The sequence below is a fragment of the Ascaphus truei genome, chromosome 3, assembly GCF_040206685.1.
Source record: "Ascaphus truei isolate aAscTru1 chromosome 3, aAscTru1.hap1, whole genome shotgun sequence".
In the NCBI taxonomy this organism is placed as follows: domain Eukaryota; kingdom Metazoa; phylum Chordata; class Amphibia; order Anura; family Ascaphidae; genus Ascaphus; species Ascaphus truei.
In genome coordinates, this window is record NC_134485.1 from 387,816,187 (window position 1) to 387,831,633 (window position 15,447).

At 43.6% G+C, this 15,447-nt stretch overlaps 1 protein-coding gene across 3 annotated transcripts in view; it reads right to left on the reverse strand.

Annotated features, from left to right (window-relative positions):
• Positions 1-14,781, reverse strand: part of LOC142490304 (matrix metalloproteinase-18-like) — a 108,527-nt gene extending 93,746 nt beyond the window's left edge. For all 3 annotated transcript variants that reach the window (XR_012800026.1, XM_075592414.1, XM_075592413.1), the window contains exons 1-2: positions 14,570-14,781; positions 12,808-13,052 (exon numbers count right to left, since the gene is read on the reverse strand). Coding sequence is in view for 2 of the 3 variants with exons in the window: in XM_075592414.1 (XP_075448529.1) it covers positions 12,808-13,052; positions 14,570-14,674 (350 nt within the window). In the remaining variant the exon portion in view is untranslated. The remainder of the gene's footprint in view (positions 1-12,807; positions 13,053-14,569) is intronic.
• Between the last annotated feature and the right edge of the window lie 666 nt (positions 14,782-15,447).

Below are 15,447 nucleotides of genomic sequence, written 5' to 3' on the forward strand. Positions count from 1 at the left end.
ATCTCCTCCAGATGCAGCAATACTGTAAGTGAAGAAAAAGAGGAGACCATTGCGCAGTAACTTCTTAAATTCAGAATGTTTGACAATCCCTTGAGAGTGCCTACTTACAGCAAATAAAAGATCATAATGCCTCAATTGGTATTTTTGGTCTTGATCGGATTATGTCCCCACACCTGGTAGTCAGAGTGATCCTCCAAATTGATCAGTGCCCATGCAATAAACAAATGCACATTGCACAATACCAAAAGGACATTAATTTATTAAAAAGCACAAGACATATAACACTCACATTGTAGCATGCCTTAGCCCGTGACACTAGAATGCTATCCACAGCTTTGAGAGTTCGGGATCCTATACAGACTGCCAAGGTAATTTCTAAAACTCTCTCTCTTTGCGGCCGCAACCAGAGTGAACAACGTCCCTGATGATGTCGGTGCTGCTCAGGGAATCCCTCCTTTCGCTACCTCACGGACGGATACTGCTAGGCTCCACCCTACCCATTTCGTGACTGCAAATGTCACTTCGTCAGGGGTGTTCTTTCATTGTTATATCAAGTCGGGAAATGCCGACTCCCATTGAGGTCCAGAGGAGCCTCCGTGGGAACACTCTCCAATTCCTCTATCACCAAAGAACCGCTACCTAGCAGAATTTTGGTTCCTGTGTCTCTTCTGGCTCCGGGTCTGGCAGTAACAGCATCAGCGTTCATCGACTCCAGATAGGGAGGTAACTTCATTGATCGGGAGTTTGCTATAAAGAATAACATCCCGCTGATATAAAAAAAAACTCAGGTGGCATTAGAGGCCATTGATGGATGTCCTCTACAACCGGCTTTCATCATCTTGCAAACCATTGAACTTTCTCTCTTGTTCTAGCAAACCCACAGGGAGGAGATTTCTCTGGACGTTATACACTCTCCCTCTGCTGAGATCATCTTGGGCCTTCCATGGCTTCAACGTCACAACCCGCAAATTGATTGGGCTAAACAAAGGCCTATTTCATGGATCTTGTCCGGGATGGGAAGGGAGTGAAGATAGCAGGGATACACCATGAAAAATAAAAAATAAATGCATACAATAGTGTAATAAGTTCTTATCAATCTGGATAAAACATGTATGTCTTGGCTCTATAGCAATGCCTACTTACAGCAGGTCAAAAGGTAAAAAGCATTGATCTACACAGCAGGTAGAAAGGTGTCAGGATCTTCAGGAACAACAGCCCAGGTTTACAGCATAAGAAATCAGCACCTCAGCTCAGACGTCAGTAGATGTGAGTGGATCAGAGACATGCAAAAGAAAGGCAGACCATAGTGTCGATCGTGCATAAAATTTATATAAACAAACAACACATTTTAGGAATTGTACTCACATTGTGTACATAATCATAGTTCACATAAGGCTTTACTTGAGGCAAATGGAGTGCTGGTTCAGTGTGGAGCAGCTCACCGGGGATCTTCTCCTTAACCTCACAACAGACCGGGTGGGAGATGGCGTCTGACGTCACATCCGCTGTTGGGGTGACGGCATCCGGTCTTGGAGGCAAACGGTGGGGGAACTCAGCAACTCTGAAGCCTTCAGTAGAAAGAGCAGCTGCAGCAATGAAAGTGGCTTTACGCGTTTCGTCGTACTAGACAACTTCCTCAGGAGCAATGAATAATTCTCAAATGAGTTGTGGGTTTATATATACTAAACAATTGAACAAATAAGCAATTAACCAATTTAATATAACAATTATATAATTGAAAATTTAAAAGATACACTGGTTCTCCAATAAATAGGTACATAACTCAGTGTTCAAAAAACGGCGCAGTGTTAATACAAATAGGCATTTAAAACAACATCTAAGTAAATAAAATATCTAAGTAAATAAAATTCAGGATCTAATCATGATAATATTCTAGGTATTTTATAGGGAGCCATAACTAATTGGTTCTTATGTACTCACAGAGCAAAAACGAGGGAGAGAGAGGGGAGAAGAATATAAGAGTGAATTAGTAACATATTAGTAACATATTAAGATTGATTAAAATATACACTTATATGTATCAAAAGTAATAAAAATATAAATATACATAAAATATATATAAATATAAAAAAACCTTTGTTCATTTAATAAGTGACCCAATATTGATAATAAAAGGCACCTGACATATAGCTAATGTCGGTGGGAGAGGTCGCAGAAATGATATATAGAGATAAGGGGCCCGAGCAGACCGTGCATTAGATAAGAAATGGGATAATCTCAAATTCTGCATTAAGCCCATTTGGCATTAATGTTTTTAATTTGTGTATCCAATACATCTCACGTCTGCTCAGATCTACATCTCTGCTGCGACCCCTCTAGTGTTGTCGCACATGCTCAATGGCAGTGAATTTTAGTCCTTTAGTATTGGAATTGTGGTACTTAGCAAAATGTTTGGACACACTATGCGTTAGTATGCTTCTCCTAATATTGCTGAGGTGTTCTACAATACGTGTTCTGATGGCTCTTTTAGTTTTTCGCACGTATTGTAGTCCACAGGGGCATTCTAATAGGTATATGACATAGTCACTATAACAATTCATATATTGCTTTATTTTAAAGTGTTCTTTGGTTACATTACACATAAAGTTCTTTTTGTCTGTCTGTTTATGTTCACATGCCTTGCACATTGTGCAACCAAAGAAGCCCTCCAGATTCTGAAGCCATCCTTTATTTGTTGTTTCTATCTTTATTTAAAAAAGCACAAAATCTGAAGAGTATTGTCGCTCCAAGTGCCCTAAAAAAGATAGAAACAACAAATAAAGGATGGCTTCAGAATCTGGAGGGCTTCTTTGGTTGCACAATGTGCAAGGCATGTGAACATAAACAGAAAGACAAAAAGAACTTTATGTGTAATGTAACCAAAGAACACTTTAAAATAAAGCAATATATGAATTGTTATAGTGACTATGTCATATACCTATTAGAATGCCCCTGTGGACTACAATACGTGGGAAAAACTAAAAGAGCCATCAGAACACGTATTGTAGAACACCTCAGCAATATTAGGAGAAGCATACTAACGCATAGTGTGTCCAAACATTTTGCTAAGTACCACAATTCCAATACTAAAGGACTAAAATTCACTGCCATTGAGCATGTGCGACAACACTGGAGGGGTCGCAGCAGAGATGTAGATCTGAGCAGACGTGAGATGTATTGGATACACAAATTAAAAACATTAATGCCAAATGGGCTTAATGCAGAATTTGAGATTATCCCATTTCTTATCTAATGCACGGTCTGCTCGGGCCCCTTATCTCTATATATCCTTTCTGCGACCTCTCCCACCGACATTAGCTATATGTCAGGTGCCTTTTATTATCAATATTGGGTCACTTATTAAATGAACAAAGGTTTTTTTATATTTATATATATTTTATGTATATTTATATTTTTATTACTTTTGATACATATAAGTGTATATTTTAATCAATCTTAATATGTTACTAATATGTTACTAATTCACTCTTATATTCTTCTCCCCTCTCTCTCCCTCGTTTTTGCTCTGTGAGTACATAAGAACCAATTAGTTATGGCTCCCTATAAATACCTAGAATATTATCATGATTAGATCCTGAATTTTATTTACTTAGATATTTTATTTACTTAGATGTTGTTTTAAATGCCTATTTGTATTAACACTGCACCGTTTTTTGAACACTGAGTTATGTACCTATTTATTGGAGAACCAGTGTATCTTTTAAATTTTCAATTATATAATTGTTATATTAAATTGGTTAATTGCTTATTTGTTCAATTATTTAGTATATATAAACCCACAACTCATTTGAGAATTATTCATTGCTCCTGAGGAAGTTGTCTAGTACGACGAAACGCGTAGAGCCACTTTCATTGCTGCAGCTGCTCTTTCTACTGAAGGCTTCAGAGTTGCTGAGTTCCCCCACCGTTTGCCTCCAAGACCGGATGCCGTCACCCCAACAGCGGATGTGACGTCAGACGCCATCTCCCACCCGGTCTGTTGTGAGTCTAAGGAGAAGATCCCCGGTGAGCTGCTCCACACTGAACCAGCACTCCATTTGCCTCAAGTAAAGCCTTATGTGAACTATGATTATGTACACAATGTGAGTACAATTCCTAAAATGTGTTGTTTGTTTATATAAATTTTATGCACGATCGACACTGGTCTGCCTTTCTTTTGCATGTCTCTGATCCACTCACATCTACTGACGTCTGAGCTGAGGTGCTGATTTCTTATGCTGTAAACCTGGGCTGTTGTTCCTGAAGATCCTGACACCTTTCTACCTGCTGTGTAGATCAATGCTTTTTACCTTTTGACCTGCTGTAAGTAGGCATTGCTATAGAGCCAAGACATACATGTTTTATCCAGATTGATAAGAACTTATTACACTATTGTATGCATTTATTTTTTATTTTTCATGGTGTATCCCTGCTATCTTCGCTCCCTTCCCATCCCGGACAAGCTACTATTGAAAGGAATCTGTACACATTCCTGGAAGGTTGAGAATTTGATCAGTGATCACCTTGACACATTTTATTTTGAATTTTAATTTTGTGCACTATTTTATCACAGATTGGGTGTGGTTAGCGCCGGTAACAAATCACTTTAAGTTCACTATTTCATGAATCAACAGTGCTCTTTTACCTGTGCTGTACCACCTCAAAAGATCTGCAGTAAGAAGGCGCCTGAGGAAGCACAGAGAACATTACCGGACTGCTATGCTGACTTCAGGGATGTTTTTGATAAAACCAAATCTGAGGTTGTAAGGAATCCGCTCCGCAGTTTACTGGTTGCCTTACCTTGCAGATGTGCAGGCCTGGAGCACCTCTCCTGATGTTTGCTGCAGCCTGGTTTCACTCACCAAAGCAATACACACTCCCTCTGGTATCTATTGCAGCTGTGCAGCCTATCACTGCAGCCTAGACTTGCATTCACTCATTGGAGCAGTACCTTCACACCCACCTCCGGGGATTGGCCCGCTGGCCTTTAAGTACTGTCTTCCCATAATGCTCCTTGCCGAGCATAGTCCTAACTGGATGTCTACTGTTTTGCCACAAGCCCTCGCTTGTTCTCCTATGCTGATACCAGGTTCCGCCCTGCGTCCTTCAGCTTCCTTCAAGCCGCTTGTTCTCCTATGCTGATACCAGGTTCCGCCCTGCGTCCTTCAGCTCCCTTCAAGCCGCTTGTTCTCCTATGCTGATACGGAGGTTCCGCCCTGCGTCCTTCAGCTTCCTTCAAGCTCCCGCTTGTTCTCCTGCGCTGAAGCAAAGGTATCCCCTATGTCTTCAGCTTCCTGCTTTCCTGCACTGAGGCAAAGGTATCCCCCGTGCCCTTCAGTCTCCTGATTCCTGCACTGTAGCGGAGGTTTCCCTGTGGATCTTCAGCTTCCTGGTTCCTGGGGCCTACTCTTTCCCTAATCTAGAGAGGCTGTGTCCTGGTTCCTGCGCTGTTACAGAGGATTCCCCAGCCGCTCAGGACTCTTGCGCTGTTGCACTGGTGCACCCGTGCAGCAAAGCGGTGTGCTACTCTGGTCTGCCTACCATCTCCTGTGACCGGTACCATGGGCCATGGTCATCGCTCGCGCAGAGGCCAACCCCGCGCTCCTAAGCTGAAGCGGGGCTCTCCTGACTACCTGTTGCCGAACTCTTGCCTGAACAATGTTTATCCTGATGTCTCCTGTCCTGACCCTGGCTTCTACAACGACGACGCTGTCTTCTCCAATCCTGATCCTGCGATGTACGACAACGAACTGCGCAATCCGGATCAGCCTGCGCGGTCTCAGGTCGGTGCTTTTACAACCCCACCTCAGCCTCGCGGTCCGACCCTGGTTTGTGGCGAGCAGAACCCTGACAGTATGCTCGGCCGCACAAACTCGGACCGCCCTGTGGTGAGGGTTGGTAAGTTTCTGTCTGAAAGCCTGTCCCAGCCTGTAAACCAGTCCCAGTGTGAATACCAGTTTTTATGTGAGATATTACCCATGCTTGAGGATCTGATTGTGTTTGTAGGTTTAACCCCTTTGCAAAACAAATGCCTTAGTGATCTCATGATGAAGGTTTACCGCCTCCGGGACTTAAAACAATCGCTGGCCGCATGTATTTGCTTTCCTGGTTACCCCTTAACTTGGGAAAATGTGTACCCTTTAGAATTGGACGACGCCCAAAAGGAACTCTCTTCCCTGGCCTTGTCTTTAGACATTTATATAGCAAAAGTGGACCCTCTCCTCATGTTGGCTGATGCCCAAAAAACACTCCATATCCTTTCCATGACATTGGACATTTGCATAAAGGAACAGGATCCTCCCCTCGCCAGCTTCGCTGCCGCTTGGCTGTATCCCTGGTCTACCACGGATCCTTGCCCTGAGTGTATGGCCGGGTTCCCTGACACCAATGATATGTTTTCGTTAACCCCTGCCGATCAGTCCTGTGAGGTCCCCCTGGAGAATACATATGTTGCTCTACCCAGCACTAATGTTCTTGTATCAGAGAATAAGTCCCTTTGTTCCCCTATTTCTAACTCCGAATCTGTCACTCCAGCTCTTGAGGGTTTTCCAGCTTTAAACTCTGCTAGGCAGTCCTGTGCGCTTTCCCCGTCAGAGAAAGAATCCCTAAGTTCTGTTCCCAGGGTCATTTCTGTATTAACCCCTGAGGGGCAGCTCTCTGAGTCTCCTTTGATAATTCCCTGTTCTCTGCCAGCCACGGTCACGCCCCTAGCTCCAGAGGAGAGATCCCTTGTCTCTCCTAATACAGAGAAAAAATTTCCTGTGTTTTACTCTCAGGCACTGTCTGCATTAACCCCTGTAAATTCTTGCTGCCTCCAAGTTAATGCCTTCGTTTTAGCCTCAGAGAATGAGTCCACAAGTCAGACAGCAGAGGTTGCATTGAGGGATTCCCATAACCGTACGGAGTCCCTAGATATTCTTTGCTATAAATCCCCTGCTTCAGCTCAAGTTTCCGCAGTTTTGTCTCCGGAGACTTCGGCTAAAGTTCTGGTTCATGATAAATGTATTCAGGAGTCAGGTTTTCCCCTAAGCTTGCTCGCAGAGTTCCTTCTCGCGGGTATTTCACTGAACCAGCCTGTCGCCCACATAGCGGTGATCCCTGCTTCAGCGCATAGTTCCCACATTATGGAGTCTGCAGTAATTTCTGGTTTCCCAGACATTCCTTACCAAATGCCTACTTCAGAGACCAGTACAGTTATGATTCACCCCCGTGTACTGTCTGAGTTCTCCTCCTCTTTAAGCTTAGGGTTAAAAGCATACAGTAGTCTGTATGCCTCTCCTGGGGTTCATATTATGTTCCCAGGAATGTTTGCTGACGCACGGTTTTCTCCCAAAAGTGACGCTTTTCCATTTAGATTAGTAAAAAGCTTGCACACTCTTTCCCTTTTCGCTGAATTGTGTCTTTCTAGTTTTGAGACTCTGAGAGGTAATGATTCTCCTTCTGATTCTGAAGCTCTTCCTACAAGGAGTATCCTGTCTGGGGGTCCCCCTGATTTCTCTCTCCAGGCTAATTCTCCAGGGATCAGCATATCTGTGGTCACTTCCTTAGTACTGTCTGAGGTCACCATGCATATATTACAAGTCCTGGGGTTTAAATCTGAGCTATTTAGCTGTCCTGCCTTTGCTGAAATCCAGCCCCTCAGTACTGTGTCTAATTATGTCCCAGCAAACATGGGTTACTCTGGGAAGAAATTAAAGCTCCTGTCTTAAAGGGTATTTTTTCTCACATGTCCAGCAAATCTAGAACCTCAGTAATTGTTTCTAAGTCACTTATCAATACATCTGATTTTTTCTCTAATCAAACCCAGACACCCTCACTATCGGTTAGGAGTCCTGTGAGCAGAGATTTTGCACTAGAAAACACACCAATTCATGTTTTTGTCAGGTTAGGTACCCCTGTGGTTAGGGCCATTGCAGTTTCGGAGAAGACTACTTGTACTCCTAAGGTGCCTGTCATTAAGAGTTTTCATAGTTCATACTTGCTGCTTGTTGATTCTCAAGGCCCTGTCACTGAGGTACAGACTTCAGATTCTGATGTTAGCTTCCCTCCCACCACTACCCTGGCTCTGCCTTTTTCTCAAGCTACTGATTTGAAGATCCCAAGGACTATTCCTGATTCACTGACAATACTATCTCCCAATGAAGATTTCCCAGTATTGGAGAGCTCTACTGTTGTTTGCTTCTCTGCCCCTGCTAAACCATGGTTTTGTCCCTCGGAATTTTCGGTTGCCCCTGTTATTTCCTCTCAGTTGGAAATACTCTGTACGTATCCCAAGATTTCGGTCCCTATGCCGGGTTTACTGCTTGCCTTGTCACCTTCCATACCAATACCGGGAGATGCTTCCAACCAGCCTATACCCTTACTAACCATTACCTGGGAGCCTTCTAGAGGAAAAATTTCTCGCAAATTTCAACATGCAGTGGTCAGCCAAGACTTTTTCTGTTACAAAGTTCCTCCTGGTGTATTCGATCAACTATCAGGGCCGCTGATCCTAGATTCAGGTTCCTTTATTAAAGACTGGGCTTCCTGTAGCTGTTCTTCTGCCGTTTCTGCTCTGGAACCCTCTGGTTCTTCACAGCCCTGGATTTCCAAGTCATTTTGCGGGGCGAGCCATGTACCAAGGATGTTTCTTCTACTACTCTTATTTCTTAGAACTGTACTCACCAAAGAACTGCTCGTTTACGGATGCCCTTTCTACCTAAAGAATTTTAGGAACAACTCAATGTCCCCAAGGCCCATGGATGGCCCTGTCTGGCCACAGTTCTCACCGGGGGGTGGGGGTACACTAAGGACTAATCATGAGTCTCTGGAGTACGACTCTAACCCCAATCCTAGACTGTTCAGCAACAATTCCCGGTCCTCCAACTCTATGAGTGCTCATGTTCGCCCGGAGGTCTCGCGTGAAGGGGGGGGTACTGTAAGGAATCCGCTCCGCAGTTTACTGGTTGCCTTACCTTGCAGATGTGCAGTCCTGGAGCACCTCTCCTGATGTTTGCTGCAGCCTGGTTTCACTCACCAAAGCAATACACACTCCCTCTGGTATCTATTGCAGCTGTGCAGCCTATCACTGCAGCCTAGACTTGCATTCACTCATTGGAGCAGTACCTTCACACCCACCTCCGGGGATTGGCCCGCTGGCCTTTAAGTACTGTCTTCCCATAATGCTCCCTGCCGAGCATAGTCCTAACTGGATGTCTACTGTTTTGCCACAAGCCCTCGCTTGTTCTCCTATGCTGATACCAGGTTCCGCCCTGCGTCCTTCAGCTTCCTTCAAGCCGCTTGTTCTCCTATACTGATACCAGGTTCCGCCCTGCGTCCTTCAGCTCCCTTCAAGCCGCTTGTTCTCCTATGCTGATACGGAGGTTCCGCCCTGCGTCCTTCAGCTTCCTTCAAGCTCCCGCTTGTTCTCCTGCGCTGAAGCAAAGGTATCCCCTATGTCTTCAGCTTCCTGCTTTCCTGCACTGAGGCAAAGGTATCCCCCGTGCCCTTCAGTCTCCTGATTCCTGCACTGTAGCGGAGGTTTCCCTGTGGATCTTCAGCTTCCTGGTTCCTGGGGCCTACTCTTTCCCTAATCTAGAGAGGCTGTGTCCTGGTTCCTGCGCTGTTACAGAGGATTCCCCAGCCGCTCAGGACTCTTGCGCTGTTGCACTGGTGCACCCGTGCAGCAAAGCGGTGTGCTACTCTGGTCTGCCTACCATCTCCTGTGACCGGTACCATGGGCCATGGTCGTCGCTCGCGCAGAGGCCAACCCCGCGCTCCTAAGCTGAAGCGGGGCTCTCCTGACTACCTGTTGCCGAACTCTTGCCTGAACAATGTTTATCCTGATGTCTCCTGTCCTGACCCTGGCTTCTACAACGACGACGCTGTCTTCTCCAATCCTGATCCTGCGATGTACGACAACGAACTGCGCAATCCGGATCAGCCTGCGCGGTCTCAGGTCGGTGCTTTTACAACCCCACCTCAGCCTCGCGGTCCGACCCTGGTTTGTGGCGAGCAGAACCCTGACAGAGGTACTTCTTCACCATCAGTCTTTCAACTGTCCCATAGATCTTCGGCCTGGTTCCGTCCTTCCCAGGAGTCGATCTTATCCGCTGTCCCTTCCAGGGTCTAAAGCCATGTCAGATTACATTCCGGAGAACCTTAAGAAAGGATTCATCAGAAAATCTTCTTCACCGGCTGGGGCAGGATTTTTCTTTGTCAAAAAGAAGGATGGTACCCTACGTCTGTGCATTGACTATCGGGGGTTAAACAAAATTACCATAACAAAACGATATTCATTACCACTAATATCTGAGTTATTCGACCGTCTCCAAAGATCTTTCATCTTCACCAAATTGGACCTTCGGGGTGCATATAATCTGGTAAGGATCCGTCAGGGCGACGAATGGAAGATGGCCTTCAACACAATGGATGGCCATTATGAATATCTAGTTATGCCATTCGGCTTGTGCAATGCTTCTGGGTCTTTCAAGATTTCGTCAATGAAATATTCAGAGATCTCCTCAATACTTTCTTATCGTATATATTTTCTCTAAATCTCTTCCAGAACACATTGAACAAGTCAAGCAGGTCCTACTACGTCTCCGTCAGAACCACCTCTACGCTAAATTGGGAAAATGTCACTTTCATCAAACTTCTACCTCATTCCTAGGATACATAATTTCTGATTCTGGGTTCTCCATGGACCCCTCTAAACTGAAAGCCGTTGTGGATTGGCTGCTCCCCACTTCTCTCAAGGGTATTCAAAGGTTTCTGGGTTTTGCCAATTATTATAGGAGATTTATTCATCATTTTTCGTCCATTGTCGCTCCGATCACTGCCCTCAACAAGAAAGGAGCTGATGTTTTGTCTTTGCCTCATGCAGCTACTCATGCCTTCAACCTCTTGAAGAAATCGTTTGTGTCTGCACCGGATCTGATCCATCCCAATCCTAAACTCCCGTTCACATTGGAGGTGGATGCATCCGACATCTGAGCCGGCGCCGTTCTGTCTCGGCCCTCGGCCAACCTACAGCCCTGTGCGTTCTTTAAAAAAAAAATCTCCCCAGCACAACAGAACTACGATGTGAGTAACAGAGAGTTATTAGCCATTAAACTCGCATTGGAGGCATCTATTGGAGAGTACAGAGAGTCCAATCATGATTTTAATGGATCACAAGAATCTCATGTATCTGGAGAGTGCTCAACGTCTGGAGGCTCGCCAGGCCCACTGGTCTCTTTTGTTTCTCGTTTTAACTACATCATTTCTTTTATACCCGGTTCCAAGAACCTAATAGCGGACGCTCTATCCCGTCAGTTCATAGTCGAGGACAGGACCGAGGCCAGATTGGAGACCATTCTTCCCTCTAAATTTATAATTTCTGCAAATACGTTTGATGTACTAGACAAACTACTTCAAGATCAGAACCATTCCGGAGGGTCTGAAGGTTCCGGACAGCCGTCTTTTTGCTGCATCACCATTCCGTTAGAAGATCCTGAAGTGGGGTTACTCTTCCAAGATTGCCGAATATCCTGGCTCCAAGAGGACTTCCAATCTGATCGCACGGATATTCTGGTGGCCCAACATGCAGGGAGACGTTAAGGAGTTCGTCAAGGCATGCACCACATACATGGAAACAAAGTTCCCCGCAGTAAACCTCAGGGACTCTTACGTCCGCTTCCCATCCCAGATCGCCCCTGGAACAATTTATTGATGGACTTCATTGTAGAGTTGCTGGTTTCCAGGATATGAACACAGTCTTGGTGGTCATTGATCACTTCTTGAGGCAGGCACATTTCATCCCACTTAAGGGTCTACCGGATTCTTCCACTTTAGCATATGTTTTCACTAATTTAATCTTCCATCTAAACAGGATCCCCTTGACCATTGTCTCCGATAGGGGTTCTCAATTTTTATCCAAGTTCTGGCGGGCGTTTTCTAAAAAGCTTGGTATATTACTGCACTTCTCCGGGTATCTTCTCCAGACAAATGGCCAGACGGAGAGAACCAATAAATCATTAGAGCAGTTTCTGTGCTGCTTCATCGCCGACACCCAAGATGATTGGACGGATCTGCTCCCCTGGGCAGAGTTCGCCCATAATTCCTTACGGAATAAGTCTACTCAGAACTCCCCCTTCTTCATAAACTAGGGATTCCACCCCGCACGGCTACCCATCTCCTCCTCCTCCTCTATGGTTCCAGCAGCAGACAACTGGATCCAAGTCCTACAGTCTTCATGGACCAAGATTCAAGGAAACCTTAGGAAGTCTTCTTCAAGACAGAAGATTCAAGCTGACCGCCACCGTCGTGAAACTCCAGGGTTGAGACCACGATTGAGACCAGGATTAACCCATGACGACACTGAACTTACTAAGGACTTGCATCACAGATACACTGTGGGGGAAAGAGAGGTACTTATGGACATACCATTTTACTCATACTTTCTCACATTTTTGCTCAGTTTACTCGTCTATCACGTAGTATATGCCAGGGTTCTCAACTCCAGTCCTCAAGACCCCTCCCAACAGGTCAGGTTTTATGGATATCCCTGCTTTATAACAGGTGTCTCAATCAGTGCCTCAGTCATAGAGTGAGCCTCTGATTGAGCCACCTATGCTGAAGTAAGGAATGATTTAGCCACTCCTGCTAAAGTCGAAGCCAGGATATCTTGAAAACCTGACCTGTTGGGGGAGTCTTTAAGACTGGAGTTGGGGACCTCTGTCATACTCTATTGTTCTGTTTTCAGCTCTCTGTTTGCTTCCCGTGCATACAGTATCTTGATGTGCTTGTGGGAGGAGAGGGTTTATGGTAATGAATATTTAATGTTACCTGTATGTTAGATCCATTTTTTGCCATGCAGAGCTTTTCGGGTTTGTACTGTAATTGTTGATATCATTTACACCACATCGGGGTTTCTCCATCATTTCCATTGTCACCTGATTCATCTTTCCAGTCACATTCAGACTAAAAAACTCCTGCATTAGCTTGAGTTTTTCAGAGAAAGAATTGCCATTGTTTTTCCTGCCCACTGGTACACCTTCCGTCTTAAGGTCGTAAAATCTTTTCAGGTATTTCTGTCAATAAATGTTATATTAGAGACTTCTACACACCTTCAACCAAAATTGCATGTTTGACATGAATTATTTTATTTGGCACAGTTCCTTATCACTTTAAAGGGGGTTTCCCAAAAGTGTACTACCACCTAACACAGGTTACAGACTATTCATTTCAGTGTGGAGCTGAAAATGAAACACTCAGTTTTGATAAAGACCAGCATGGAGTGATCTGGTCTACTTTCTCAATGTATGTAAAAAATAATAATCCTGTGTAGCATAAGCATTCTTAAAATGAATGTAAAACAAATTCAACATAAATAAATGACTTTGCAAAGTAAGAAATGAATAAAGAAAACACAGCGCCAACTTCTAAATATAAACAGTGACTAAATATCCCACTGCTGGATTGTGGGGAGGGGGGGGGGAGGGGTGATTCAAATCCTTCCAAAAAGTAATATATAAAAGAAAAATACCAGCACGTGGGTTAAAATTACGTGCCCTAATGTATAAAACCACTATGTGTTTAAGACTTATAAAACACACAACTATCCTATGTAAGTGCAAAATATATCCAATCTCTGTGAATAGTGCACTTACATAAACAAATGTCCAAGTGATAATGTCCTGCAAGGTAAGTCCACTTTGGACTTATCACTTATATAGGATAGTTGTGTGTTTTATAGGTCTTAAATACATAGTGGTTTTATAAATTAGGGCACGTAATTTTAACCCACGCGCTGGCAAAGTAAGAAATACTGAAGCACTCAGTGTCATTTCTGTGACTGTTAATTGATCTGTTTAAAGTCTGCTGCTACAGGAACAGCATAACCATGCCTATAACATTTGGTAATACGGAAATGTGCTGTTCCCAGCGCTGGGAGACTCATAGGAAGAGTTAAATCTTAACACCTTCTGTGGATCTGGGCCTCAGGGGGTTATTTAGTGAAGTCGCACAGCTGGAGCAAAACCTGTGAACAGTATGTTCTGTATATCTTTGTTTATATACCATCATCCATGTACCTTACATCGCGCTTTACAACAGTAATACACATGAGATAATAGGAATAAACGCTTCATACATAAAAGTTGACAATAGGAAAGAAGTCCCTGCTCCAAAGCGTTTACAATCTAAAGAATTGCACCAGATTAATAGAAGGAAAAACGTAATTTCCTTTTCAATGCAATCCCTTTTTTTTATAAACGTGATGCTGCTTTCTGTACTGGGTCTGCCTCAGTTTTGTGATTTTATTAAATTACCTCTAAGTTCTATTGCATCTGATGCTTTCAAAGTCATACATTAAATAACAAAACCCCGGATATGAAACTAAGTTGTATTGTAATTTTTAAGATTTCTAACTGTGTTTGCTTGTGTATTTTAAAAATGCTGTCAGATTTATAAAAGCCTTTCTTATGTTACTTATTTTATTGTGCCCTGAAATAACATACATGTTCTACCCATGTCTAAGAATTGTACAAACAAATTCCTCTGTAAATCACACATATCATTAAAGGGGTCTCAAAAATTGTATAATTACCTCAGCAAGTTGTCTATATTTCTCTTCCAATTTGCTTTCTCGTACAGCTGGAAATGCATAAGAAATGGCTGCGCACAGTAACAGCATAAATGGGATGCAATTCATTTTTCTGTTGTGTTCTAAGATTGTGTCAAGGATTCTAACATGACTCTAACTGTCTAAGGTTTGTCTTTATATATCCCTTCTATGCCTCACAAATCCATCTGTAGTATGATTCACACCATAGGATTTCCGCATTACTCTGTGGCAATGAACATGGAACTCAGCCAAAAAAGTGACACACTTTCAGTAAAGTAATACTTAGTCATTTCTGTGTGTATTTGAGATACATGAAAGACTGTGGTTTTTTTTCTTCAAAATATTTATGCAATAAAAGCAGCAACAAAGCAGATATCCTTTTAGTAAAGATACAGTAATACAAAGATGTCCAGCAACAGGAAATGCTGTGAGTCTTCATTGAGCACATTAGGGTTATTGTATATTATCTAGTAGTAATGCTGTTTTTACCTAGGCACTTATTCAATAAGTCGGACAGCTCGCATTTTGGAAATAAGGTGAATATTCTGCATATCTGCAATGTTGCAGATTTCCAATCAGTGAATGTAATTTGTATTGAGCTTTAACTCTAAAGAAGAGCTTTAACTCTAAACTCGAGAAGCAGGGGGACCCTGTGCTAAACTGCTTTGATTCCATCCTCAGGGACCCCCTGATTCCCGAGTTATAGGCCATGGTATGGGGCATTGGGTGCGGTACTGCCGCCATTTTTAAAGCGTCCGTGTGAAATAACCAGGGGATTTAAATACCAGGGCCTGTATCTCGGGAAGCAGGGGGTCCCCGAGGCTAAAATCAAAGCGGTTGAGCTCAGGAGACCCCCTGAT